The 27,211-nt window shown below is 42.6% G+C and overlaps 2 protein-coding genes and 1 pseudogene across 2 annotated transcripts; 1 reads left to right on the top strand and 2 right to left on the bottom strand.

Annotated features, from left to right (window-relative positions):
* Positions 1-1,133: 1,133 nt before the first annotated feature.
* Positions 1,134-18,464, bottom strand: MEFV (Mediterranean fever). The gene is made up of 10 exons (XM_006897483.1): positions 18,188-18,464; positions 14,320-15,144; positions 11,527-11,825; positions 10,802-10,897; positions 3,728-3,958; positions 3,297-3,319; positions 2,665-2,780; positions 2,470-2,502; positions 1,849-1,881; positions 1,134-1,687 (listed from the first exon to the last, which is right to left on the bottom strand). The coding sequence occupies exons 1-10, from the start codon at positions 18,462-18,464 to the stop codon at positions 1,134-1,136; spliced, it is 2,487 nt and encodes an 828-aa protein (XP_006897545.1).
* Positions 18,465-25,452: 6,988 nt separating this feature from the next.
* On the top strand, positions 25,453-25,878 carry LOC102871300 (ATP synthase F(0) complex subunit C2, mitochondrial-like). Its single transcript, XM_006897482.1, has one exon. It carries the CDS (start codon positions 25,453-25,455, stop codon positions 25,876-25,878), a length of 426 nt encoding a protein of 141 aa, XP_006897544.1.
* Positions 25,879-25,954: 76 nt separating this feature from the next.
* Positions 25,955-27,211, bottom strand: part of LOC102870892 — a 7,355-nt pseudogene continuing 6,098 nt past the window's right edge.

The raw sequence follows: 27,211 nt of genomic DNA, 5'->3' as shown, positions 1-27,211 counted from the left end.
TACTATTATAAATAATGCCACAAAGAACATGAATGTGCATATGTCTGTGTCATCACTTTTATCTCTTAGGACATATACTTATTAGTGGGATTGTTGGCTCAAATAACTTCTATTTCCAACGTTTTGAGGAAGCACAAAACTGTTTCTACAGTGGTCTCACAAATGCTTGCTCTAAATGGGACATGAGATTTGAGACAGTTATGAACACCCATCATTCCACAGGCCCTCAGGTTGTCCAATAACCATAATAGAATAATCTAGCACTTGGAATCAGAGTGTGTTTTCCCACTATTGCAGTGCCATATCTTTCAGGAGTGTTCAGTAGGGAAATGGAATCCCTCAGTGATCAACTAAATAGTAATAAACATAATTATGACGAAATCCACTAATTTTTTTATTTATGAGGTCCAGCCAATGCTTATAAGAATCATAGTTTATTAATCTAAGTACAAAAATACTTTTATAAACAACCCAGTCTGCTTGGGGTTTTCCACACTTCCTATGTCCTCTGGACAAGGAAGGGAAAAATAAGGAGACAAATAGGGAGCAAAATTAAGGGCAGAATCTTCTTCATTAGGAGCAGCAGAAGATGCTAACTCATGCAAGTGTTTATTAAGCAACAGCAACTTCCTCTGAAATTCACCGTGTGCCTTTTGTGGATGTGATTTCCCAATATTTGTGTATCTAGCTTACTTCTGCTACTGTCCTATAAACTCTGACACAAGGACTGTTCTATTATTTGTTATAGTACCTCAAACACTTGGCACTCAATGTTTTGTTGTTGGTGTTAGATACTATCAAATTGGCTCCAACTCCTGTCAAAGGTCCATGTACAAGAACAAAAACTTGCCCAGTCCTGTGCCTTCCTCACTACCACTGCTGTGCTTCTGCTCATTGTTGCAGCCATGGTCAGTCTTCTTTCTTACTGACCCTCTTCTTTATCAAGCATGATTGCCCTTCTCAAGTGACTGCCCCACCTCCTAATCATGTATCCAAAGTAGATGAGACAGGGTTTCACTATCCTGCTTCTAAAGAGGTTTTAGCACCTAGTAGATGTGCAATAATGACTGCTGAGTGTATGAATGCAGAATATAAGGTGAGATGCTGGGAAAGAAATGCGATGTGTTGGATATTCAGTAGGATTTCTGAACACACACTGGACAGATGGTCAGAGGGTCCATGTTCTTCCCACCATCTTTGGTACCAGGGCCAAAGATAGGTTGAAGAGGCCCTGAGGGTGAGCAACAGGTAAATGTGTAAATATGAGATTTGGCTGTCATGTTGTAAAAGGCAATCTCTCCTGTCTCACAGTCAAGGAAGATGCCCACCCGTCGTGGTGGTTCTTTTATCCAGAGATGAGTTGGGGGGAAGGTGGAGACCTGGTACTCTTTTTGCATTGTCATCATCACCACCCAGTAGCCATTCTCAGTTGACAGAGTTACGCTCCCCTTGCGATTCATGGATGCTTTGCACACTCCCAGGATCCAGCTTGTCTTATCTCCTACCTCCACCTCCCAGTACTGACGACCGGAGAGGAAGGTGGGAATGCCCAGGGCCAGAAAGCAGCTGTCAAATCTTTCCAGGTGTTCAGGCAGGCAGTGATGCTTGTTGCCAAGTCTCACACTCTTCAGATTATCAGAGAAGATGAGGTTGGGATGGGCAGTTTCTGCATCCAGAATCACATCAACTGCAGAGAGAGTGACATTACTCAGGTGGAGGTTCCATGGACAGCATCCTCAAGGATCATCCCACCTTCAGAAAACATGGACATGACCACTTTTCTGGAAGCAACGGGGGAGAACATAGGAACGTAGCAGTCCAAGGACATGCCTTGACCTGAAGACTTACCTGCATGTGCCTGAGCAGCTTTTAGTTTTGAAGCTGCAGAAGAAGAGAGACAAAAATATTCTAAGCTTTCTTGTTCAGAGGGGTTAAGTCTACCCAAAGAAGCCCTGGTGGCATAACAGTTAAGTGCTTCACTGCTGAACCAAAGGTTGACAGTTCTAACCCAACTCACCCAGAAACTTTACAAGAGAAGACAAGGTGATCTGCTGCCATATAGACTACAGACAACAAAACCCTAGGGGTAAAGTCTACTCCCATATGGGGTGCTATGGGTTGGAATTGTCCTTATGAGATATAACAACAATGGTTCTATCCGGGTCTCCACAATAAGAAAAGACAGGGACCTCCCTGCTCAGGCCCCACTGCCCATGGAGTATGTAACCTGTGACTCTCAAGCACCAGAGCCTGCCTCCACTGGGAATTCTACTCATCTAAAGAGTTAACCCAGGCAGACAAATCAGGCACAAGGTCTATCCACAAAGCCTGCAAGGGGCTTTGATGGCTTTTCCTCTGCCTCTGTTCCACATGTTTTTCTGTCTTCTAAATCAAGTTCAGAATTCAGCAGCATAAGGGGTTGTCAAACTAACCTCAGTCAGTATCCCTGCCATGCACAAACTCACTCACCAATGAGCATTTCCATTTCCGAACTCAGACTTTCTAAAAGGAGAAAAGGCAACAGAGAAGCCTGAGTTAGGTCCCAGGGATTATCAGCATCAAGGGGCAATGGGGAGAGGGAGAAAGGAGGCAAGGGGACTTTGAGCTGCTTGGGCCCCAGGAAGGGCATGCACGATGCCACATCTGCCCCAAGAACCCACATACCGGAGAAGCGCTTCATGCTCTTCTCCATAAAGTCAGATTTGTGGTAGGAGAGGTGGAGCTTCTCTTTCACCTCGGAAGGGGTGGCCCACCGCTCTGGGATAGTCACCATCTTGGCCCTGGAGATAAGAGACTATTAGCCAGGAAAACCTGGAGTGTGGGAGCAGCTGAGTGCTTTGCAGCTTGGCGTTCTGGAGCCTCAAGGACTCTGAGGTCTACTCATTGATACTCCTGTCTCGTCGCAGGTTGGGAGTTACCTACAGAGTATCAAATTCCCTGCCACCTGAAACCCACTCGTTCATCCTCACTTATTTGACACCACCAAGAAATGGGATTTCACAAAGTTCTCATAACTCCAGGAATGTCAAAGAATCACTTTTCTAGGCCTTCTCCCATTCTCCCTCAAACTTCCTTCCACCAGTCTGCTCCAAAGGAGCAGACACCCCAGGCAGGAAAGCCACACAGCTTTCATGAGGTGAATTGCCTGGGAAGCAGTTATCATACATCATGATAGCCTGACTCCCCATCCTTTTCCCTATTCCCCAATGGTCTTAAATTGCAAGAATCTCTCTCTTCTGGGACCATCTTCCTAAGCATAGGAACCCCAATGCACACCCCCAGTGCACACTCTGTACCTGTGTAGGGTGGCTCCGATGTCCTAGGAGAGAAAAGAAGGAAGGTTTGAGTTGCCAGTTCCTGGGGACTACTGTGACTCCTAGCTTTTCCTCCTGGCCTGCAGGCTGCTCCCTCCAGGAGCTCCCATCCCTAGTCAGCCAAACTGGAGTATCTCTCCTTCATTCTCAGAACCTGAGGGGACAGCCTAATTGGGTCATGCAATGAAACAGCCACCAAGTCCTGTTACTCTCTTTGGATAGATGTCAGGGACTTTCAGGAGGCTGGTGACTCAGTCCTCTCCTAGTTCATGAGTACTGAAAATGTCCTGAGTTGTCAAGGACCCACACCAGCCTTAAGGACCCTGTTCATTAGCAGGATGGACAGCACTGCTGGGCTCTGGGTCATCCAATGAGACAATGGTAGGGTGTTGGAAAAGACAGACCACACACACCTGCACAAGTCCCCAGGCTGGCTGGTGCTGCCTGGCCTCTAACTCTCCAATGAGCTCATCCAGAAGAGCGATGTCCCGGGACACCCGGCTGCCGTACTCCTCTCCCATCTGACCAATGATCTGGCCAACATCTTCCAGCCAGGCCACAAACAGTTGTTCCTGCTTCTCCAGGAAGCGACACAGCTGCTTCATCTGACACTGGACCTTCTGCTTCTGAGCTTCAGTTTGTTTCTGGGGGGACAGTGGCAGGGAGGAGGTGTGTTTTGTGCTGTGATACAAAAGCAGCACATGTCCAGGAAATCCCCACAAGCCCCCCTCTTGGGTGGGTAAGAAGCAAACTTCCTCCACCTTTTTATAATGTATGTGTGTTCTTCAAAGGAGCCCTAAGTTCTGGTGGCCTAGTGGCAAGAAGCTCTGCTTCCAGAAGGTGCGCAGTTTGAATCCACAAGATGTTCCACTGGAGAAGGAAGGGGAATCTCTTCCTGTGCGAGTCAGATTGAACTCAATGGTACACAAGAACAACAACAAAAAAAAAAACAACAACAACAACAAACAAAGAAAAGGAGCCCTAGTGATATAGTGTGTTATGTGTTGGACTGCTAACTGAAAGGTCAGCTGTTCAAACCTACCAGCAGTTCTGTGGGGGAACGATGAGGTAGTCTGCAGTTGTTAACATGCATGACCTCAGGAACCCTACAGAGGTTCAAAATCACCTTGACAGCAGTGGGTTAGGGTTCAGTTTATTGATAGTTACATGAGTTTACAGAGCAAAATAATTTTCACTTCAACAACTCAGACACATTTTTATCTGTGACACTAATTGCGACCCTTGCCATGCAATCCTCACACTCTTCCCATTTCCATTCATTCTTTCCTATCTGATCCTGCCTTCTGAGTTTTCCCCCTGGCCAATACTGTCCTTTGAACTTGTCTGTTTAGTTTTTCTAAGGACTTCTGCAGACTCTGGAAGGCCTAGATTCCAGAGCAGGGGCAAAGTTGTCTGGAATTTTTCTGAACAGTATAAGAATGGTAATGATTGGCTCTTAGAAAATGGTCTCAAACTAGGTGTCACCTCTGTCTTTCCCTGAAAACCAGTGTAAGACTGTCACAGGCCTTCCAGACACCAGCTCTCAGTAATTCACCATGATCAAGTGGAATTCATAAAAGGTACGCAAGGATGGTTCAACATAAGACAAGCAATCAGTGTAATTCATTACATTAACAAACCAAAGAACAAGAACCACATGATCCTATATCAACTGATGCAGAAAAGGCTATGACAAAATCCAACACCCTTTCCTGATTAAAACACTCAACAAAATAGGCTTAGAGGGGAATTTCTTCAACATAGTAAAAAGTGTATACGCAACCAGAGAGCCAACATTGTTCTCAATGGAGAGAGATTAAAGGCATTCCCCTTAAGAACAGGAACTAGGCAAGGATGCCCACTATCATCTCTCCTATTCAATATGGTATTGGAAGTCTTAGCAATAGCAATAAGACGAGAAGGAAATAAAAGGTATCCAAACTGGCAAAGAGGAGGTAAAATTATCTCTGTATGCAGATGAAATGATAGTATACTTAGAAAACTGTACATAGTTGACCAATTCAGCAAAGTGGCAGGATACAAGATCAACGGACAAAAATCAATTGGCTTTCTCTAAAGTAACAAAGAGAATACAGAACTGGAGCTAAGAAAAACAATACTCATTACAATAGCTAATCACAAGATTAAATACTTGGCAGTAAATTGAACTAGAAACACAAAAGACCTATTTAAAGAGTGAATTGAAATGTGAAGTGAAAAAATGTGCAGAATGGAAGAAAAATATTTGCAAATTAAATATATCTATTAAAGGTCTGATAATCAAATGTATAAAGACCTCTTACAACTCAGCAATAAAAAGGGCAATCCAATTTTTAAAATAAACATAAGGTCCAGTAGTTCTCCAAAGAACAGCTTTATAGCATTAGTCATTAAAATAATACAAAATAAACTGCAGTGATACACTACTTCATACCTATTAAGATGGCTATTAAAAAATGGAAAATAACAGAGATTGACAAATACATAGAGAATTGGAAACACTCATACTGCTAGTATAAATGAAAGGTTACAAATCTATGGAAAGTTTCTCAGAAACTTAAATTGAAAATTACTATTTGGCCTAACAATTACAATGTGACTTAATAATTCCCCTTCTAGGTATATATCCAAGGTGATGTAAAATATGTATTTACACAAAAACTTACATAAAACACCAGTGTTATTCATAATAATAAAAAGGTGGAAGAAAAAAAAAGGAGTGAATTGGGGGAGGGGGTAGAAAGGGAGAAAAGTGCAAAAATGAATGACTGGAAACCCTAAGTGTCTGTAAAATTTCATTAAAACTAATGTTAAAAAAAGTTTAAAAGAAAATTACAAAACATTACTACAAGAAACAAAAAGAGACCTGGAGAAATGGAAGAATATACCATGCTCTTGAATAGAAGACTCAATATTGTGAAAATGACAATTCTACAAAAGGCAATCTACAAGTTCAGTGCAATCCCAACTCCATTCTTCAACAAGATGGAAAAGGTAATTTCCAATTTCATCTGGAAGGGAAAGAGACCTCGAATAAGCAAAATACTCCTGAAAAATAGAAACATGGCAAGAGGCATCTCACTCCCTGATCTCAAATCCTGCTCCACAGTTTGGCAGTCAAGACAGTGTGGTACTGGTACAGTGACAGACACAGAGATCAATGGAATAGAATTGAGAACACAGAAACCAGCCCATCTAACTATGGTCAACTTATTTTTGACAAGGAGACAACATGAATTAAGTGGGGAAATTACAGCCTCTTTAACAAATGGTGTTGGCAAAATTGGAAAACTCTCTGTAACAAACTCAAGCAAGACCCACATCTCACACCATACACAAAAATCGAAGTGGATCAAGAACCTATGAGTAAAATCAAGGACCATAAACTTCATCATAGAAAAGGTTGGGAGAACTCTAGAAGCCCTAGTCCACAACATGAACAGTCTTCCAAGCATCCTGGAAAACCTAGAACCAGAAGAGAATAAAATAGATGAATGGCATTGTCTAAGAATCAAATCCCTGTGCAAAAAAGGTAAAAAGGAAAGCCACAGACTGGGGAAAAATATTTGACAATGACATGTCTGATGGGCTTATATCTAGAATTTTTACAATGTTCCAGCACCTCAACGAGATAAAGGTAAAAAAAAAACAATTGAAAAATGGACACAGGATATGAACAGACACTTCTCCAAAGAAGATATTCAGATGGCAAATAAACACATGAAGTTCAAAATTCCTAGCTCTAAGAGAGATACGAGTCAAGACAGCTATGAGATATCATCTTACTCCAGTAACAATAGCAAAGTTCAGCAGAGCAGTAAACAATAAATGCTGGCAAGGTTATAGACAAAATAGAAACGAACTCTTATTCACAATTGATGAGAGTGTAAAATGGTGTAACCACTATGGAAGGCAGTATGGCACTGTCTCAAGAAGTTGGAAATAGAAATACCATTTGACCCAGCAATTTCACTACTGGGAATATACCCTAAAGAAACCAAGAACTGCCACCCAAGCAGATATTTGCACACCCATGTTTATTGCTGTGTTGTTCACAATTACTAAGAGATGGAAGCAACCCAAGTGCCCATCAACAAACGAATGGATAGAGAAGCTGTGGTATATTCACATAATGGAATACTAGAGGAATGTCTATCTGTGTTTCATCGACTATGCAAAGGCATTTGACTGTGTGGATCATAACAAACTATGGCTGACTCTGTGAAGAATGGGAATCCCAGAACACTTGATTGTTCTAATGCGAAACCTATACTTGGACCAGGAAGCAGTCGTCAGAACAGAGCAAGGGAACACTGCATGATTCAAAATTGGGAAGGGCATATGCCAGGGATACATCCTATCTCCATACCTTTTCAACCTATATGCAGAACAGATTATCCGGGAGGCTGGGCTCTATGAGGAGAAATGTGGGGTCAAGATTGGTGGACAATTTATCAACAATCTGCGTTATGCAGATGACACAACCCTGCTTGCTGAAAATGAAGAGGACCTGAAGCACCTGCTGCAGAGTGTCAAGGACTGCAGCCTACAATATGGATTGAGGCTCAATGTCAAGAAGACAAAGATTCTCACCACGGGACCAATTGGCAGCATCAGGATGGATGGTGAAGAGATTGAGATTGTTAACAGTTTTAGTTTACTTGGCTCCACAGTCAACACTCTTGGTAACAGCAGCCAGGAAATAAAGAGAAGAATTGCATTGGGAAAGTCGGCTGTGAGGGACCTCTCAAGAGTACTGAAGAGCAACAACTTCAGACTGGAGACTAAGGTGCACCTGATCCGGGCTATAGTCTTCGCCATTACATGCTGTGCACCAGAGGGTTGGACAGTGAATAGGGTTGATAGAAAGAAAATGGTTGCCTTTGAGCTGTGGTGCTGGAAAAGAGTGTTGAATATGCCATGGACTGCTAGGAGAACAAACAGGTTTGTCCTGGAGAGGGTGAAGCTGGAAGGCTCTTTGGAGTTAAAGATTCTGAAGCTTCGTCTGACATATTTTGGGCATGTTGCAAGTAGGGACTGGTCCTTCAGAGGGACATCATGTTTGGCAAAGTGAAGGGGCAGCAAAGGAGAGGAAGACATTCGATGAGATGGATCAATTCTGTGACTGGAGCGGTGGCAATAAGTGCATTTGAGATGGCTAGGTTGGCACAGGATAGAACAGCATTTAGAGCTCTTGTACATAGGGTCTCTGTTAGTCACAAGCGACTCGATGGCACATAACAACAACAACTAGATATAAAATTAATCAAATATATACAGAGTTCTAATGTCCTATTGGCAAGAATCTGTGCTACAATTTCGAAGGCACGTGATTCGAGTCCACCAGATGCTCTATGGGAGAACGTTGGGGAAATCTCCTATGCAATGGGTTGGTTTCAATTTTACATTACACAACAATAAGACATATATATATATATGATTAAGTATTATTTGCAGGACAACAGTCCAGAATAAGAGGTTCATAGCAAATTGGACTGGGGGCAGGGGGAAGTAGGAAATTGTGCAACAATGAAAGAATCTTTTTAAAGAGAAAAGCAATCTGGGGGGGTTAGGGAGGAAAATGTGCAACAAGGAATGAATGGAAAATCCAAGATTTCTGTAAACTTTCATTAAAGTATTAATAAAAAATATTTAAAAATTAAATTTAAAGAAAAGACATCAACTCTCAAGGCTGTGACCACCCACCTGGACACTCCAGACACTCCAGAAAGTTGACTCACCTGCACACTAAATAGGGTCAGTGGGGCCATTTGTGTATAGATAAACTTGGCCTTCCCCACCTTAGCACAATGGCTCATGATAATTGTCATCAATCCCCTCTTTCTTATGCAAAAGATTCTTCAGGGAGGAGGAGGGAGCCCAGGACATCTTTTGCATCCACCTCTAGATCTGCTAAGAACTTAAGAAATAAAAAAATCCAAACCCACTGTCACCAAGTCAGTCCCAGCTTCTAACAGTCGACATGATGGAGAACTACCTTATAGAAGTTTTGAGGTCTTAGGCAAATCATTATGAGAACAAACTGCCTCATCTTTCCCCCCCACAGAGTGGTTAATGGGTATGAACCATCAACCTTTCGGTTAGTCTGATGCTTAGCCCACTTGCCACCAAGGCTTCCCGAGAGTTTAACAAGTCAAAAGCAGCATCTTCATTCACTAGAGTCTTTGTCAGTGTGTCTTCATGGAAAGCTGGAGCCTCTGGCTTCCTGGGATTTTTCCAGAGTGGTTCAGCTCCTGCCTCTCTCTCCTTGGGGCATCCTTAGCCATTGCTCCATCTACAAGTTCCAGCCAGCTGTGATTTTTTCCTATCATTCAGGAGTTGCCATAAAGTGAGCTCTGAGCTCTGTCCTGGAGGAATTGTCCCCACCACAATTCTGCCCTCTGTTGCTTTTGCCCACTACCCATTGAAGTGTGATGGGCACAGAATGGACTGGAATTGCCAGGAGTTTGAAAGCCAGACAGGAAGAGAATGTCCAATAAACTGAATGCCGCAGATGGGCCAAGGCTCTGGGGCCTATAGGGAGGGGCCATGCCACTTCCAAAGAAAATGGAAGAAACTCAGAGCACAAAAGAGGGTCCTGGTGGTGATGTGGTTTAAACACACAGTTACTCACTGAAAGATTGGCCCTTTGAACCTATCAGCCACTCTGCATGAAAAAGATGAAGTCATCTGCATCTGTAAAGATTTCCAGCCCTGGAGCCCTTTTGGGCTGATCCACTCCATCCTCCAGGGTCACCTGGGGTCACTTGAAGGTAGTGTTACAGCACAAAGAGTCAGGTTCATGCCCACTAGGCTACACATCAGCTCAACAGAAGACCAAGTAGTTCTACTTACTACAATTCTTCATATTGAAAAAAAAATATCTAAAAGAAATATCTATTTTAATAATTTGAATTTTTCAAATAAAATTTTAAAGAAAAAAATATAATCATGAAAACATACCAAACCCAACAATCTCATAATGATAGCAGGCATAGCAGAACTGCCACAATGTGAGCACAACATAGTCCATGTCCGTGGACACTTACTACCACATCTCTCTCCCACAGAGTTGCTAGAGGACTCAAGCCTCCAGCCTTTGTGTTAGCTGCTGAGTACTTAACTGCTGCACTCTCACACTCCTTAAAACAGTACAGAAGTGTTTAATATTTAAGTCTCTTCTCTTCTTCCTCAATTCAGTAGCCACTGGTGCACCCATCAGCGTTATGGGGGGAGGATGAGAAAGTGGAACAGGGTTCTCAGAGATAACCCTTTCCAGTGGGTCAGTCCTCCTTCCACAGGAACAAGCTTCTCCTTGGATGCCAGCCTGCTCCCTGATCAGCAGGAGCTGGCAATCACTAGAGTGCAGCATTGTCTCTGCTTCCCCATGTACCTGAACAACTGGTGGAGACCTCCACTCATTCGCTGTGCCTGGTGAGCTCACCTCCACAGGGATGAGCCTGGGCAAGCCTGAGCACAGCACTTACCAGGAAGTTGGCTGTCTCCTTATTTCCCTGAGATTTCTGCTCCTCCCCGGATTTTCTCAGCTCCTTCAGATGCTCCAGCTGCCAGTGAATTTGCTCCTGGGGGGTGGGTTGGGGAACAGTCTTTGAGAGGCTACAATGAGTCATTGACCATCTGTCATTGGAACCAAATCCAGAGGGGGAAATTTGGCCCTGGGATTAAAGTTGATAGTGCTGCAGGTGAGAGCCCAGGGGGATGGGTGATCAGGAAAGAGGAAGGATGTCACTGTCACAAAGAGAAGCAGAGCCAAGAGATGCTGAACCAGGGTCCCAAAGATCTCTTGGATTCAGCCATGCCAGTGTTCCCCGGATCTCTCCCTTAGAATTCTCCCTTTGCTGAGCTGGATGATATGTTTTTGCCATTGGCAGCACCTAAAAGCCCACTATTGTTGAGTCAATTCCAATGCCCAGCAATTCCTCAGCAGAGAGTTGAACTGTCCTTTAGATCTTCCCAGTTAATCATTATGGAAGCAGGCAGCCACATTGCTTTCCTGTGGAGCAACTGGAGGATTCAAAGCCCCAACCTTTAGGTTAGCACTCCACTGCTCAGTCCTCTCCTTTGAAGGCTAAGGGTTCTGACTGTTGGATGCACCTACCTCCAGGGTTGCTAGGAGAGTGATGGAAGCAAGGCCAGGTGTGTGCAGTGCAGATGCCTAGCCAAAAAGGACCTGCAGGCAGGGAGCATCTACCTGGTATTCTAGAGCAGCCTCCTCGATGGGGCGCACCTGGTGGCCTCGGTGCTCCTGACTCAGGCTGCAGATGAGGCAGATGGACTGCCTGTGGTCCTCGCAGAAGAGCAGACAGGGCTGCTTCATATGACGTTCACACTGGGGTGGGGGCTCAGGGCTGAGGCACTGTGGCAGCTTCTGCTGTTTCCTCAGGAGCGGGGCCTGGCACTGGGAGCAGCTGAGTGAGTGACGGATGGAGGCCCCATGATCCTCGGAGCAGCTGATGGAGCCATGCACAGAGGGACCACCAGCCAGTTCTGCTGGGCGACAAGGCAGTGGGAAAATCTTGAGTGAGAAACCCAAGATGTTATTAAAGGGAGGCAGCAAGGCCCAAAAGAAGGAGCAGGAGTCTAGGTCAGATTCAGACCACATCAAGGGTCCTTCCACCAGACTCTTATTGAAGGAGGCAGGAAATAAGCCTTTGGGTCATGGGCTGATAGCTCATGATTTCCTAAAGACATAAAACTACTAAACATTTATTCTAAAGAAAGTCCTTTCCAAATAAGGGCCTTTGCTATAACTTCCCTGCCTTTCACACATACACAGATTTAATAGATCACATAAAAGTGTGTCAATGAGTGTTGGAGTTTGCCCCTAAAAACCTCTCCAGGCTTCCCTTAACCAGTCTGAGAGCCCGGTGGGGGCAGTGCACGTGTGTTTTCTCTAACCATATCCCTAGTTCCAGCAGGGAATACATAGTAAGCATTTCGGCAATGTTTGTTGAATCTTCATTCAGACAAAATGGACCACTGCTCACACTGAAGTTCAAAGAGCATTTGGTAAAAAGGAAGAATGGAATCTTACCATAAGAGTTGTTAGTAGCCCTGACCAGGATCATAATGGCAACTTCATAATGCAGAAATTACGGGAGACAAGAGAAGTATTAGATGGAAATCCCTTGATGTAGATTAAATAGTGCCTTCTCAAAATGATGTGTTGTAAATCTTACTTTGCCTGTGGCTACAATCTCATTTGAGAATGAATTGCTTTTAAACACTAATGAGGCAAGATTGGAGTAGGGTGTATCTGGAGTCAGCACTCCTTGAGAAATAGATTAAATAACTAGCTCTGGTGGCCTAGTGGTAAAACTTGCAAACCTAAAGGCACATGATTCGAATCTATTAGCTGCTCTGTAGAAGAAAAATGGGCAGTTTCTTCCCATGCCATTTACTGCCTCTGAAAACCCACTGGAGTGTCAGCTATGAGTCTGTTCCAACCCAACAATGCACAACAACAGGAGAAACAAGGAAAGATGGAAGGCGAGCAATGCCAAGCCACATGAAGATTGCTTGGAGCAGAAACTCAAGGAGATTCCTGAACAGCTGGCACCCCAAGTTCAGACTTTCCATCTCCTAAACTGTGTATATAAAAAAATATATCTGTTTGTTCAAGTCACACATTTATGGTATCTCTGTTACAGAAGCACTCAGTAACTAAGTTGTCAGTAACTAAGAAAACGCTCAATCTATAACCACAGTTCCCAACACATATCTAAAGAAACTACACTAATGGTGCCCCTCAACAATCATGACCGAACTTCCTTACTGGTTGATAAAATCAAGGCTGTCCACATGACTACTATCCCTCTCCTCCCCAAAATTCTCAACCTACTTTGCAGCCCAAGAGGGGTCTTCAGACCATATTCTGGCCAGAAACTTCCCTGGGCTGTCATATGTACTTTGTCTCCACTAACTCCCTTTCATCTCTGAAATTATAATGCCAATACCTGAGACCATGAGCTCAGGAGCAATCTCAGTGGAGTTAAGTAAACCACAGACGTCTGAGTCCTTGATCCTTAGAGGGCCATGTCTGTCCCAGACTCCACTTTTGTATCACTTCTGTGAAAGAGGACTCATCCATCTTTTTGAAATCACTGTACTTTCTTCACATTTCTGTCATATACAACCACATGTAATCCGAAGTACTACTCCATCAATTAAAGAGACCCTATATTTCAACCTTCAATTTCAGAATATTGAATATATCATAGACTGTTAAAAGGACAAATACTTTTGAAATATATGGCACCAGAATATTTCTTAGAAATAAAGAGGAAGAGACTTCATCTCACATGCATTGTTATCAGGAAAGATGAGTCTTTGGGGAAAAACATTATGCTTGATAAAGTCAGTGAAAAAGAAGACCCTCAATGAGCTGGATTGACATAGTGATGGCAATAATGGGCTCAGGTACAACAGCAATTGTAAGGCTGGAGCAGGAATGAACAGCCTTTCATTCTGATGTTCAACATAAGTTGAAACCAATCTGTTGGCACCTAACAAGATTTTAGCCAAATGGTCCCTGCTCTGCTCTGCCCTGCCCCTCCCAGAAAGAGGTTCTCTAGAGTCATGGTAAGAAGGGATTTTCTTAGATTCTTATGGCAGTTTATAAAGTCATTAAAATTCTAAAGATATATTTCAAAGCAACCATAAACTCACTGAAATTTGATGCAATATTTTGTGACAATGTGCACACATACCATTATCCCCCTCGGGGTCCACCAACTAGCAAATCATCAAATGGGTCATGGACCTCTGTCCCAGAGGTAGAAATAATATAAAAAGCTCATGTACCGACAACTTCATATGGCATGTCAGGAGGTTAGTGTTACAAGCCTTTGAGTTGATTCTGGCTCACACCACACCATGTGACAAGGTGGGACTGCTCATCATGTTTCCTAAGCTGTCATCCTTATGGGAGAAGATCCTGAGACAAGAGGAAATTTGAGAAAGAACATTTTTACAGATTCCATACCTAAGGATGCCACATGTCTCAAATTCTGGGATCTTCTCTTCTCTGATGTTGAAAGAGCTTCTAGATTTGAAGATTCACAGAGCTTTTGGGGGGTCTCTGGAACCCCATTTTTCTTTTCCTCCAAGGGTACTGGATGCTCCTGAATTTTTGTTCCTCCAGTTAAGGATATATCAGTCAATGCATTTCTGAATATTCCTCCCTCCTGAATCACAGAATGTTCTGGATTCCTGGAACCTTTCTCGGGAGCCACTGAAGTCTCAACACCTAGCATGGTCTTCATCTTGGGGGTGGTTTCAGAGTCTGGAGTCACAATTATTATTTCCTTTAGAGTCAGCAGAGTTTCTGGATTTAGGGGGCCTCCCCCTCCTGAAGAATCAGCAAATTCAAGACTTTTGGGTCTCTTCTTGGGTTCTGTTCTCTTGGGTTCTCTCCTTCCCAGGGTCCCAGAAAAGGAATGCCTGGAGAGATTCTGCAGCATGCTGCTGGAGCAGGCATTTCTGCGGAGCCTGGGACTGGAGCCACAGCTCTTCTCTCCAGACAGTCTGTTCAAAGACAGGGATGGTCCTCTCTTGGAAAGTGGTGTCATGTTCCTGCTTCCTGGCTTGCCCTGCCCATCCAGGCTCTGATCTCTCCGCCTGTCTTGGAGTTTCTTCTGGGGCCCCTTTCCAGCCTCAGCCTGGACAGAGTGCAGGCTGGCTATTCCCTCACCACTTTGAGACTGCTCATCACCTTCTGGACCATCTGGTATCTTCAGGCCCTTGGGTTTACTCTCATCAGAACAAGACATGGGGGAACTATCAGCCCCAACTTCTTGTATAGGATAGTCTGAAAGACAAGCAAAATACAAAAGCATGAAAACCCCATTTTTAGGACAAAGAGTTGGGAAAGGGCCAAAAGACGGAATTTCCTCAGACTGAGAGAAGTGAAAGTTAAGAACATTCTAGAACAACAGCAGTTGATTACTGTTAAGTAAAACAACTCATTGCAATGGAGTTGGAACCAACTCATGACTGACCCTCTGTTGGTTAGTGCAACTGTAAATCACACAGGAGAAGATTGCTCATCTTTTCCTCTAGAAGCCTTTGGACCAGCCACACAGCCCCGTGAGGGTTACGCCACCAGTACTCCCATCGTTAAGTAGAAACACATTAGTGATTTTTTTCTGTGTTTCTCAAATATTACTTTTCTTTTCATATTTAGTAAGCAAGAAAACTTATATCAAATGAAGTCTTACAGAGAATCTCAGTCTAGAAATAAAAACCCTACCTCACAGTAAAAAAATTATTTACAATTATGTTATTGGTGTTGTGTGTTGTAGAGTTGGTTCTGTCTTGTAGCAACCCCTTGTGACAGAGCAGAACTTCCCCAGAGAGCTCCATGGAGGTGTAATCTTTACAGGAGCACAAGGCCAGTACTTTTCTCCCCTAGAGTAACTGGTAGCTTGGGACTACTCTGTCTTTCCGGGGGTCCTTTACCCCTTTTCCTTCTTTATTTTTTACATTAACTTCTTTGCATGGCCTATATTTCACCAGCTATGTCTCTATCTTATCATCTTAATAAACCTTTCCATTTGTTTGTGAAAAAAAATTTACATCAGAACTCCTTGTTTAAAATTATAAATGTACAAGATTCACTTATTTAGAATCAACCAGTAAAGAAGATTGCAAACATCCAAGCTGCCCCAAAATTTGAAACTAGGGGCCATGAAGAACACATACAACCTCAGAAACTTGGGCATTTCTGTATTTTGCTTTGATTGTGTGATTTAAAGACAATCTTAATTTATGCAGGTCAGCAAATTTAAATGATCGGCTGTGTTAAAACAAACAAACAAACAAACACCAAAACATAAAACCTAGCTTGCCTGGAAACCTCAGGACGCTGTTTAAACAATCAGAAATGACAAGAATGGTTTCATTATAAGGTCTACACAAAAATCGGAACATGCACAGGACAGGCTAACACACTGGTGGCCTCCAATGTTTAAAAAATTGGAGTGATCATCTCAGTCACAAAAGGACAAATACTGCATGGTGCCACTGTTGTAAAACAGGACTGACCTCAGGGTTGGGGGGATACTGAGAAAGATGGGTTTAATAATGTATACTGCATTGAAACAGATGAGGGAGAAAACTGTTTAAGAGGGATATGTTAGTAGGTATTTTTTGTCATGACAGGAGTGCAAAGTGAAGGCTGTATAATGGAGTAGACCTGGGAGGAGGGATTGTAAAACAATGAAAGAATTTTTCTTTTACTTTTCCAAGAGGGTAGTGTACCAGGGTGGAGGGTTGGGAGGGGAGAAAAGTGTAACAATGAATGAATGGAAATCCGAAGTCTCTGTAAATTTTCATGGAGATTAATAATAATTTAAAAAAAATTGGAGTGATCAACACAATATCACCAGAGAAAGGGAAGACTAGAAAAGTGCCCAAGAGGCATAGACATCAAAGTTAAACATTACTGCACACATAATCCTGCTCTATCAGCAATAACAAGCACTACTCAATGAATAAATACTCAGGCAGACAGGTAAAATAAACAGATATGGACAGGCGAAAAGTTTGACATGTGATAGCTCTCCATGCACATTTGTATATATTGTAACTTTATCTACATATATGATAGCATCAACAGGCAGCAAAGTTACCTAGACATCTTAGTCATAACCAAATACCATGATGGAATGAGTTGTTGGACCTCTGGCTTCATGAAACTATCAGTTGGCATAATACAGTCCACAAGACAATGTTCTACATCCTACTTTGGTGAGCAACAGAATCTTAAAAAACTTTCAAGCAGCAATCCAAGGTGTAACTATTGATTTCTCCCCATCTTAAACAAATATTTTAAAAAATTTGGTTCATGACACACTTCAGTATGAATTTGGTAATAGTTTTGTAAGTAAAGAAATCTAATAAAATAGGACTCAAATATTTGCTAAAGAACCCCTGAAATACCCAGCTGATTCCAGCAAGAAAATGAAAAGAATTCCTAATAAGTGCCTAACCTTTTGGTTTGTTAAGGTTCTTACTAAAATTCTTTAAGGCTGTTTAAAACCATTTGATATTGGCTATCTAGGAAAAAAAACATTTGTTAAGCTACCAAAAACTGGTTCAGTAACTGGTAAGAAGCAAGAAAGATACTAGTAATAAGATTTAAAACTAAAAGGTAATTTTGAAATTCTACTCATAAGATTATATAAGAACCAGACACTTTGCAATTTAGTTCTATCACTCTGTCACAGAATAAAGAATCAATATTTTTAAAAATTATTCTATGTTTCCAATGTATCCTCAAAGTTTAGAAATAGAAGAAAAATGCAAACATGGAAGAATTTTTTTTAAACTGACCTCACATTAAGCCTACAAAAAATATTTTTTAAAAAAAGGCTTTGAACCTTAAAATAATCCTATGAAGTAGTTCTACCCTGTTACAGGAGTCACCATGAGTTAAAATCAAACTCAATGGCGCTGGAGAACACAACAAAGGGTGTTAAAGAGGAACTCAGACTGAAATGAGGTGAATAACAATGAGACTACAGATCTATGCTTGCTAACATGAAACCCTCTTTGCTAAGACAGAGACAAAGGGTCAATCACAGAGTGAAGAGTTCTCTAATATAAGGGTCTCTAACTCCTGTCTCTCCTGATCCAGACAGTAGAATGCTTGTCTCTTTTGGTTTCTGTTTTTAAAGTTGTATGAGAACTTTAACAATCTTTACTAATTCAACACCCAATAGACTTGGGATTTCTAAACCCAAGTCAGAATGTATTTATCTGTGCATACCTTCCCTCTATCACCTTCTACCTCATCCCCACCAAAAAGCAGTAGACAGGATGGGGAAATGAGGGGCTTGATGACCCCTTACCCTGACCAGTAGCCTTGAGGAGCTCCTCCGCCAACAGACGCTGGTTGATGCCCCGAAGGACCTGCAGGGTCAGCCGAATGGCATCTTCCTCCCCGTAATGATTGACCATCAGAGAGGCCAGTTTCACTGGCCTAGCCAGCTGCACTAGGCCCCTGGGGATTCGGGGATGATCCTTCTCCAGGCTGGTGTTTTGCAGCTTGAACTTAAACTTCTCAAAGTCATAGGGTGCTAAATCCTCCAAGGAGTGCAGGAGATGGTCACTAAGGGTCTTGGCCATGGTCCTGGCCAATAGAAACCAGAACTAGCTGTCTGGTATCTAAGAGGAGAAGCAGCCGTCTCAGTTCTGGAGCCCAGAGTGTGAGCAAGAGAAGTGACTTGTGAAATAAAGGCACAGGAAATGCTCTCTGCTTTAGTAGGAACGGACACTGAGGCCATGGGTGAGTCAACACCAGCTGGGTGTCTCTTTCTCATAGATGTAAGGGCTTTTCCAGCTGAGAGGATTCAATACTGAACATAGGTTTCTCAAGACCCCCCCACACACACACAGCTCTCACTTCCACTGACTGAGCTGTAGAGAGGTGAGCAAGTCTGTAATGAAGAGTCTGGGCCTGGATTCTAGACTCTCCATTCTTAAGTGGATACTCAAATGCTTCACTCTCTCTTTCTCCTAGGAAGCCATTCTGGGAGAAGGGATAAAAACTGGGAACAGAGACTCTGAGCCCTTGCTGAAAGGACCATAATGAAAGTTAGCTTTTCTCTAGAGTCTTAGGTTGTGGGGACCCTCTAAACCAAGGATAGGGTAAAGACACAGCAAATATAATCCTTTACACTTTGCCTTCTTCTGTCCAAGAAGGCATGTTAGGCCCAAAGGGCACTTCCAGGAGACAAAGCCCTGCTGATACAACTGTTGATGCAGTTCTGATCCATCTGGTAACACAAAAGAGATGGGGTTGTACAATTTTATGGGAAGGGGAGGGGAAATTGGGAGAATCTGTTCTGGGAAACAGTGTATTCAAATTTTGTAAATAAATTAGTATAATAATAGAAAGAAAGGGGGGGGAGTAAAAAAGACATTCAAATGTAACACTTGGAATCAAACTGATTTGTTTGTCTGCAGAGCTGTCTCTACCCCTGCTCTGCTAGGGTAGAGTTCAAGTACTCTTCCATGTATTAAGTGGTCTGAAGCTATCAAATATTCTGTATGGGTAAGCTGACTTCTTTCTACCTGCTTCTGTCTCCTTCTTGTTGTTGTTATGTGCCATTGAGTCACCTGTGACTCACAGCAACCCTATGTACAACAGCCCTAAACTCCACCCTATCCTGTGCCTATCTCACCATCTCTGACACACCTACCCTCATTACCCAAGTCACTGAATCAATCCAACTCATCGAGGGTCTTCCTCTCCTGCGCTGTCCCTCCACACTCCCAAGCATGATGTCCCTCTGCAAGGACTGGTTCCTCCTTGCAACATGTCCAAATTACGTGAGACAAAGCTTCAGAATCCTTGCCTCCAAGGAGCAGCCCAGCTTCACTCTTTCCAGGACAAACCTGTTTGTTTTCCTAACAGTCCATGGTATATTCAATACTCTTCTCCAACACCACAGCTCAAAGGCATCAATTCTCCTTCTATCATCTCTAATCATTGTCCAGCTCTCTGATGCATAGAAAGTGATTGCAAAGACCATGGCATGTATCAGGAGTACCTTAGTCTCCAGACTGACATAGTTTTCTCTTCAGTACTTTAGAGAGGTCTCTAACCACAGACTTCCCCATTGCTGCTGGCTGCTGGTGCCAAGAGTGTTGACTGTGGATCCAAGCAAACCAAAACTGTGAACAATCTCAATCTCTTCACCATCCATTATGATGCTGCCAATCAGCCCAGTGGTGAGAATCTTTGTTTCCTTGATATTGAGTCTCAGTCCACACTGAAGACTGCAGTCCCTTACCTTCTACAGCAAGTGTTTCAGGTCCTCCTCAGTTTCAGCAAGCAGGGTTGATGATTCTTCCTCCAATCCTGATGCCACATTTCTCCTCATTGAGCCCAGATGCTGTTAAATCAGTGCCTACTCATGAGGACTCCATGTACAACAGTATAAATCCCTGGCCAATCCTGTGCCTTCTTCAGAACCACCTCTATATACTTCCACCATCCTCATTTTTGTTGACCTTCCACTTTACCAAGCATAACGTCATTTTCATAACAAACTATGGCTGACTCTGAGAAGAATGGGAATCCCAGAACACTTGATCGTTCTAATGCGAAACTTATACTTGGACCAGGAGGCAGTCATCAGAACAGAGCAAGGGAACACTGCATGGTTCAAAATTGGGAAGGGCATATGCCAGGGATGCATCCTATCTCCATACCTTTTCAATCTGTATGCAGAACAGATTATCCGGGAGGCTGGGCTCTATAAGGAGAAATGTGGGGTCAAGATTGGTGGACAATTGATCAACAACCTGCGTTATGCGGATGACACAACCCTGCTTACTGAAACTGAAGAGGACCTGAAGCGCCTGCTGCAGAGTGTCAAGGACTGCAGCCTACAATATGGATTGAGGCTCACTGTCAAGAAGACAAAGATTCTCACCACTGGACCAATTGGCAGTGTCAGGATGGATGGTGAAGAGATTGAGATTGTTCATAGCTTTAGTTTGCTTGGCTCCACAGTTAACAGTCTTGGCACCAGCAGCCAGGAAATTAAAAGGTGCATTGCCATGGGAAAGTCTGCTGTTAGGGACCTCTCCAAAGTACTTAAGAACAATGGTGTCTCTCTGGAGACTAAGGTGCGTCTGATACAGGCTATGGTCTTCGCAATCACTTGTTATGCATCAGAGAGTTGGACAATGACCAAGGAGGATAGAAGGAGAATAGATGCCTTTGAGCTGTAGTGCTGGAGAAGAGTATTGAGAATACCATGGACTGCTAGGAAAACAAACAGATTTGTCCTGGAAAGGGTTAAACTGGGTGGCTCCTTGGAGGCAAGGATTCTGAGGCTCCTTCTAACATACTTTGGACATGTTGTGAGGAGAGACCGGTACTTGGAGAGGGACATCATGCTTGGGAGGGTGGAGGGACAGTGCAGGAGGGGAAGGCCCTCTATGAGGTGGATTGATTCAGTGACTGGGATAATTGGGATGGGAGTGTCAGAGACGGTGCGATTGGCACAGGACAGAGCGGAGTTTAGGGCTGTTGTACATAGGGTCGCTATGAGTCGCAAGCGACTCGACGGCACATAAGAACAAAAACAACAACGTCATTTTCCAGGGAATAAATAACATGACCAAAGTATGCAAGTTCAAGTCTAGCCAAAGTAGGCAGCATGATGGCTCAACTTCATCCAAAAAAGATTTGTTCATCTTTCTGGAAGCCCAATAACACACACACACACACATACACACTGGCTTGGCATCTGTTCCACTCAAAACAACCCTCTCTCCAGTTTCTGAGGCTATACTTTGTGGTGGGAAGAGATGACCCAACCATCTTTTCCCTGCATGTAGAGCTCCTGGTGCATTCAAACTTCCACTGGTTCACAGTGCAACATGCTATAGATATGCTACCAGAGTTCCCATGATGTAGTCAATGTTCTTTGCCAACAGCACAATTCAAAGACACCAATTCTTCTTCACTCCTCCTCATTCCTTGTCTAACTTTCATAGGTACAACATCTTTGTGTTCTGACATTTTAAAGAGGTCTTTTGCGACAGATTTACCAAATACAATGTGTCATTTCATTTACTGATTGTGGTTTTCACAGGAATTGACCATGAATCACAGTAACACCAAATCTTTAACAACACCAATCTTTTATTCAATTATCATAAAATATTGCTTTTGGTCAGGTTGTAAGGGTTCATGTTTTATGTTGAGGTGTAATCCATACTGAAGACTATAGTCTTCTAGTTTTATAAATAAGTACTCCGCATTCTTTTTGCTTTCAGCAAGGAAGTTTATGTCGTTTGCATATCACAAATTGTTAACGAGTTTTCTTCCAGTTCTTGATGTCACATTCTTCTTCATATAATCTAGTTTCTTGGATTATTTCCTTAGCATACAGATTGAATATGTATGATGAGAAGATAGGAACCTGACACATACTTTTCATGACTTTGAATCATGCAGTATCCCCACTGTTCTGTTCAAATAATTGCTTTTTGCTCTATGTCCAGGTTCTGCATGAGCACAATTAAGTGTTCTGGGGTTCTCAGTCATTGCAATCTCATCTGTTAATGTGTTGTCATCCAGACAGTTGAATGGTTTTGCATAGTCAGTAAAATACAAGTAAATCTCTTTCTAGTACTCTTTGTTTTCAGCCAATATCTAGCCGGCATCAGCAATGATATTCCTTTTCTTACATTCTCTTTTGAATCTTTAATTTGTAGAAATCCTTTGTCTTATTATAAACTTCTGCAACCGCTTTTGGGTTATCTTTAGAAAAATTTTGCTTTGTGTTTTAATTATATTGTTCAATGATTTCAACATTCTGTTGGGTTATTTTCCCTTGGAATGTGCTCAGTTATGGATCTCTTCCAGTAGATTGACTTGGAATTTCTTGAGTGAGTGCTTGTGATGTTGCATTTGTTTGTTGAAGTGTCTTAGTTGGTATTATATATATTCCTGGAATCTTGTTTCAAGTACTGCTTGAACTTCTTCTTTCAGTACCTTTGAGTTTTGATCATATGCTACCTCTTAAAATGGTTGAATAATGACCAATTCTTATTGGTACGGTGAACATGTATATTCCTTCCATCTTTATGACCCATATTGTTGTTGTTTGGTGCCTCTCAGTCGAGTAAAACCCTGTGAACAACAAACCTGAACTCTGTCCTATCTTGTGCCAGCCTCATCATCTGTGACACATTTGAGCCCACTGCTGCAGTTACTGTGTCAATCCAGTGAGGGTTTTCCTCTCTTTTGCTTACCCTCCTTTCCAAGCACGATTTTTCTTTCCAAGAAATAGCATCTCCTAACAAAATGTCCAAAGTATGTCAGAGGGAGCATCACCATCCTTGCCTCCAAGGAGCACTTTGGCTGCACTTTTCCCATGACATATCTCTTTGTTCTCTTGGCAATCCAAAAAGATTTCCCATAGTGGTTGTTGTTGTTGTTGTTAGATGCCATAGAACTGAAGACAGCTCATAGTGACCTTATGAACAACAGAGCTAAACCTTGTGTTATCCTGAACAACAGAGCTGAAACTTGTCTTATCCTGTGCCTGTCTCACAATCTCTGACACTCTCAAGTCCACTACTGCAATTGCTGTGTCAATTCACCTAGTGGAGAGTCTCCTCTAGGAAAATAATATAAAGGTGCTATTTAAAACAATTGGAATGCAACAATACACTCGAGAAATCTAATATTGTTGCAATACTATAATCAGTCCATAATCATATTTCCCCAGTTGTCTCAATATCCTCCACTGCTATTTTTTTAACATATCTAAAATTCAAAGACCAGACATAAAATTGAGTTGTCTTCTCTTTATAGTATTCTTTACTCTAGAAGTCCTCCAAACTTCCTTAGTTCTGGCATTTCTTTCAAAATATTGGTATTTTTTAAAAAACCCAAAACTATTACAAGAAGAATGTTACATAATGTATAGCTATATGATCATTTCCTCATCATTAGATAAATAATCAGATTCAACTCTTTTTAAAATCTCTCTATTGTAAAATGACATGTTTTTTCTTTTGTAACTATTAAGTCTTCATGTGGTCTTCTCAATGGCTTGCTATGCAACTTAAACTGAAAGCTGGATAATGACTAAGAATGACAGAAGAAGAATCAACACCTTTGAGTTGTGGTGCTAGAGAAGAGTATTGAATATTGAATGGACTGCCAAGAGAACAAGCATGTCTGTCCTGGAGAAGGTGAAACCAGTTTGCTCTTGGAAGCAAGGATTTTGAAACTCTGTCTCACATACTTCAGGCATGCTGGTCTAATCCTTGGAGAAGGACATCATGCTTGGAAGGATGGAGGGACAGCACAAGACAAGAAGACTCTGATTAAGATGGATTGACAGAGTGATCGTGGTAAGGGGGCAGGTGTGTCAGAGGTTGTCTCAGGATAGCGCAGGGTTCAGAGCTATTGTTCACAGGGTCACTATGAGTCACAAGGGACACAATAGCACAATACAGCAATAACTAATAAGTAATCAGATGTATTGTGTCGATGTCTCATAATAATCTTTAACCTATGCTTTAACATCCACTAACCACTCTTTCCCAAATCAGTTATCACAATTGTTAGGTGCCTTTGAGTAAACTACAACTCATAATAACCCTACGAACAACATATCAGAACTTGTGCTCACCCTGTGTTGTCATCATGATCATTACCTGTCATGTTCAAACTCAGTCTCACAGTCACTCTATCAGTCCTCCTTGAAGTTCTTCCTCTCCTCCACTGAATCTCTAACTTTCCCAGATTGATATATTTTTCCAAGGACTGGCCCCTCTTGACAAAATGTCTAAAGTATATGGGATGATGTTTCACCATTCTTGCCTCTAAAGAACACACTGGGGGGGGGGGCCTTAGTATCACCATGAAATAATCATCAGGAGCAGAAGTGCCTTTGAACCTGGGCCCCTGCACAACAAGGCTCTTTGACACCAGAGAAGGCCAAGATGCATGGAGGTCTCCAGGGAACCCCAGATCCCCAGACACAGAAGGAAACAAGGGCTGACTCTCCCCATCTTCACCAGAACTGGCCTTCCTCTACAGCTAGCACCCTGTACTTGTAATTCTAGGCCCTAAATGGCAAGATACTAAATTTCTGTTTGTTAAAGCCAGAGAGAGAGAGAGAGAGAGAGAGAGAGAAAGGGAGGGAGGGAGGGAAGGAGGGAGGGAGGGAGGGAGAGAGGGAGGGAGGGAGGAAGGAAGGAAGGAAGGACACACTGGTTGTACTTCCTCCAGAAAGATGTGTTTGTTCTCTTGGCAGTCCGTGGTACACTCAATACTTATCATCAACACTGCAATTGATGCCAAAGGCATCAATTCTTCTTCAGTCTTCATTATTCATTGTTGAACTTTTTAGATGCATAGGAAGCAATTGAAAATTCAATAGCTTGCATCAGGTTCATCTCGGTCATTAAACTGACATTGTTACTCTTATCAATTTGGAGAGGTCCTTGACAGCAGATTTTCCCAATGCAACACATCTTTTGATTTCTTTAAAAGAGAAATGTAGGTCTTGCTCTGTCTTCTCTGCACTAGGAGCAGCTTTCCTGCCACAGCCCCTCATCCCCTCATCCCCTCAAAATGTATACCTGCACCAAATTTGTCTCCGCCTTTCCTCTGGTCAGGAGTGCCTCTCAGCTGCTGACCCATCCATTGTCTGCAGTGGTCCTGAAACAACCAGGAACACTGACAGATGATAACTTCAGCTGCTTGACAGCCCCACATTCCTTGATTTCATTCATCCCTAGTTGCAGCTTCCAAATCAGAACTATCTCAACGGATATTGACACAGCAGCTAAGTTCATTGGGACTGGGGCTGCCACGGTTGGAGTGGCTGGCTCCGGAGCTAAGATTGGGACTGTGTTTGGGAGCTTCATCATTGGTTATGACAGGAATACTTCTATGAAGCAGCAACTCTTCTCCTACGCCATTCTGGGCTTTGCCCTCTCAGAGACCATGGGGCTCTTTTGCCAGATGGTGGTCTTTCTGATCCTCCTCACCATGTGAAGGAGCCATCTCTACCTCCCATAATTTGTTGGTTTTCTGCCCCTATGTCTTGCCTACCCTATGTGTTTCTTTCCCTTTAACTCCCCAGGCAGCCTGGGGAAAGTGATTGGATCAGGGTTTGACTGAGGAAAGATAAATGCTGTTAATAAGATTAAAAAAAGGTCTTTATTTAAAATTTGCTGCTGTTGTTAGGTGCTGTTGATATTTAAAATGTTGCTGCTGTTGTTAGGTGCTGTTGAGTCATGTATAACCCATAGCTACCCTATGAACAACAGATCTGAACTCTGTCCTATCCTGTGCAATCCTCACACTTCCTAACACACTAGAGCTCACTGCAGAAGTCACTGTGTCAATCCATCTGGTTAAGGTGTCTTCCTCTCCTTTACCACCCTCCTGCCTTTCCAAACATGACGTCCCTGTCTGAGAAAGAGCCCCTCCTAGCAACATGCCTGGAGTATGTGAGACAAAGCTTTATCATCTTTGCCTCAAAAGAGCACTCTGGCTGCACTTTCTCCAAAACATATATGATTGTTCTTTTGGCAGTGCATGGGATGTTCAATGTTCTTCTCCAACACCACAGCTCAAAGGCATCAATTCTTCTGTCATCCTTATTCATTGTCTAGCTCTCTAGATGCATAGCAAGTGATCAGAAAGACCATGCCCTGGGACAGATGCACCGTAGTCCTCAAACTGACATCATTACTTCTCAATAATTTGGAAAGGTCCGTAACTGCAGGCTTTCCCAGTGCAATGTGTCTCCTTATTTCCTGACTGCTGAAACCAAGGGTGTTAATTGTGGATCTAAGATGAAGTTGTTGACAATTTCAATCTTTTCTCCATCTGTCCTGATGTTGCCTATCAGTCCAGGGGTTAAAATTTTTGTTTTCTTGGCATTGAGATTGAATCCACATTGAAGGCTGTACTCTTTAATCTTCTGCAACAGCTTATATTTTTATTATTAAAAATAAGCTGTCCAAAATGGAATAAAAATTTTTAAGCATCTATGCCCAAGACTTTTCTTCTGTAGCAGGTTTCTTTCTTGCTGGCTTCTTCTCAGCTGCTGGTTTCTTGGTGGCTGCAACCTTCTTTCTCAACACAGGCTTTATGGGCTGCCTTCTCGTCAGAAGCTTTCTTTCCTCCCATTATCCATACCACAGGCTCCTTGCTTGGACCTCCCTTCTTATCTGATGTGCAGCCTTAGCCACCTGCACTAACAATTCCTGACTTGGAAAGAATGGTGTTCTGGGCACAATCTTTGTATATGGGTTTCGTTTTTTTTTTTTATGTATGATCATGGATATAGTCCTTTTTATTTATTTTTTTCTATAATTAT

The sequence above is a fragment of the Elephantulus edwardii genome, unplaced genomic scaffold (genome assembly GCF_000299155.1).
Source record: "Elephantulus edwardii isolate Elephantulus edwardi_28Jun2011 unplaced genomic scaffold, EleEdw1.0 scaffold00209, whole genome shotgun sequence".
Classification (NCBI taxonomy): Eukaryota; Metazoa; Chordata; class Mammalia; order Macroscelidea; family Macroscelididae; genus Elephantulus; species Elephantulus edwardii.
Note: the sequence above shows the minus strand (reverse complement) of the source record. Positions and strands in the feature narration are given on the sequence as shown.

What these genes read in the sequence shown, in the direction of transcription:
- MEFV (XM_006897483.1), bottom strand. Translation starts at nt 18,464, where the DNA reads ATGGCCAAGACCCTTAGTGACCATCTCCTGCACTCCTTGGAGGATTTA. An exon ending in AGGAGACAGCCAACTTCCTG is followed by an intron (nt 3,959 to 10,801) that starts GTAAGTGCTGTG and finishes CTGTCCCCCCAG; the next exon opens with AAACAAACTGAAGCTCAGAA. An exon ending in GAGCATGAAGCGCTTCTCCG is followed by an intron (nt 2,503 to 2,664) that starts GTATGTGGGTTC and finishes TTCTCCTTTTAG; the next exon opens with AAAGTCTGAGTTCGGAAATG.
- LOC102871300 (XM_006897482.1), top strand. Translation starts at nt 25,453, where the DNA reads ATGTATACCTGCACCAAATTTGTCTCCGCCTTTCCTCTGGTCAGGAGT.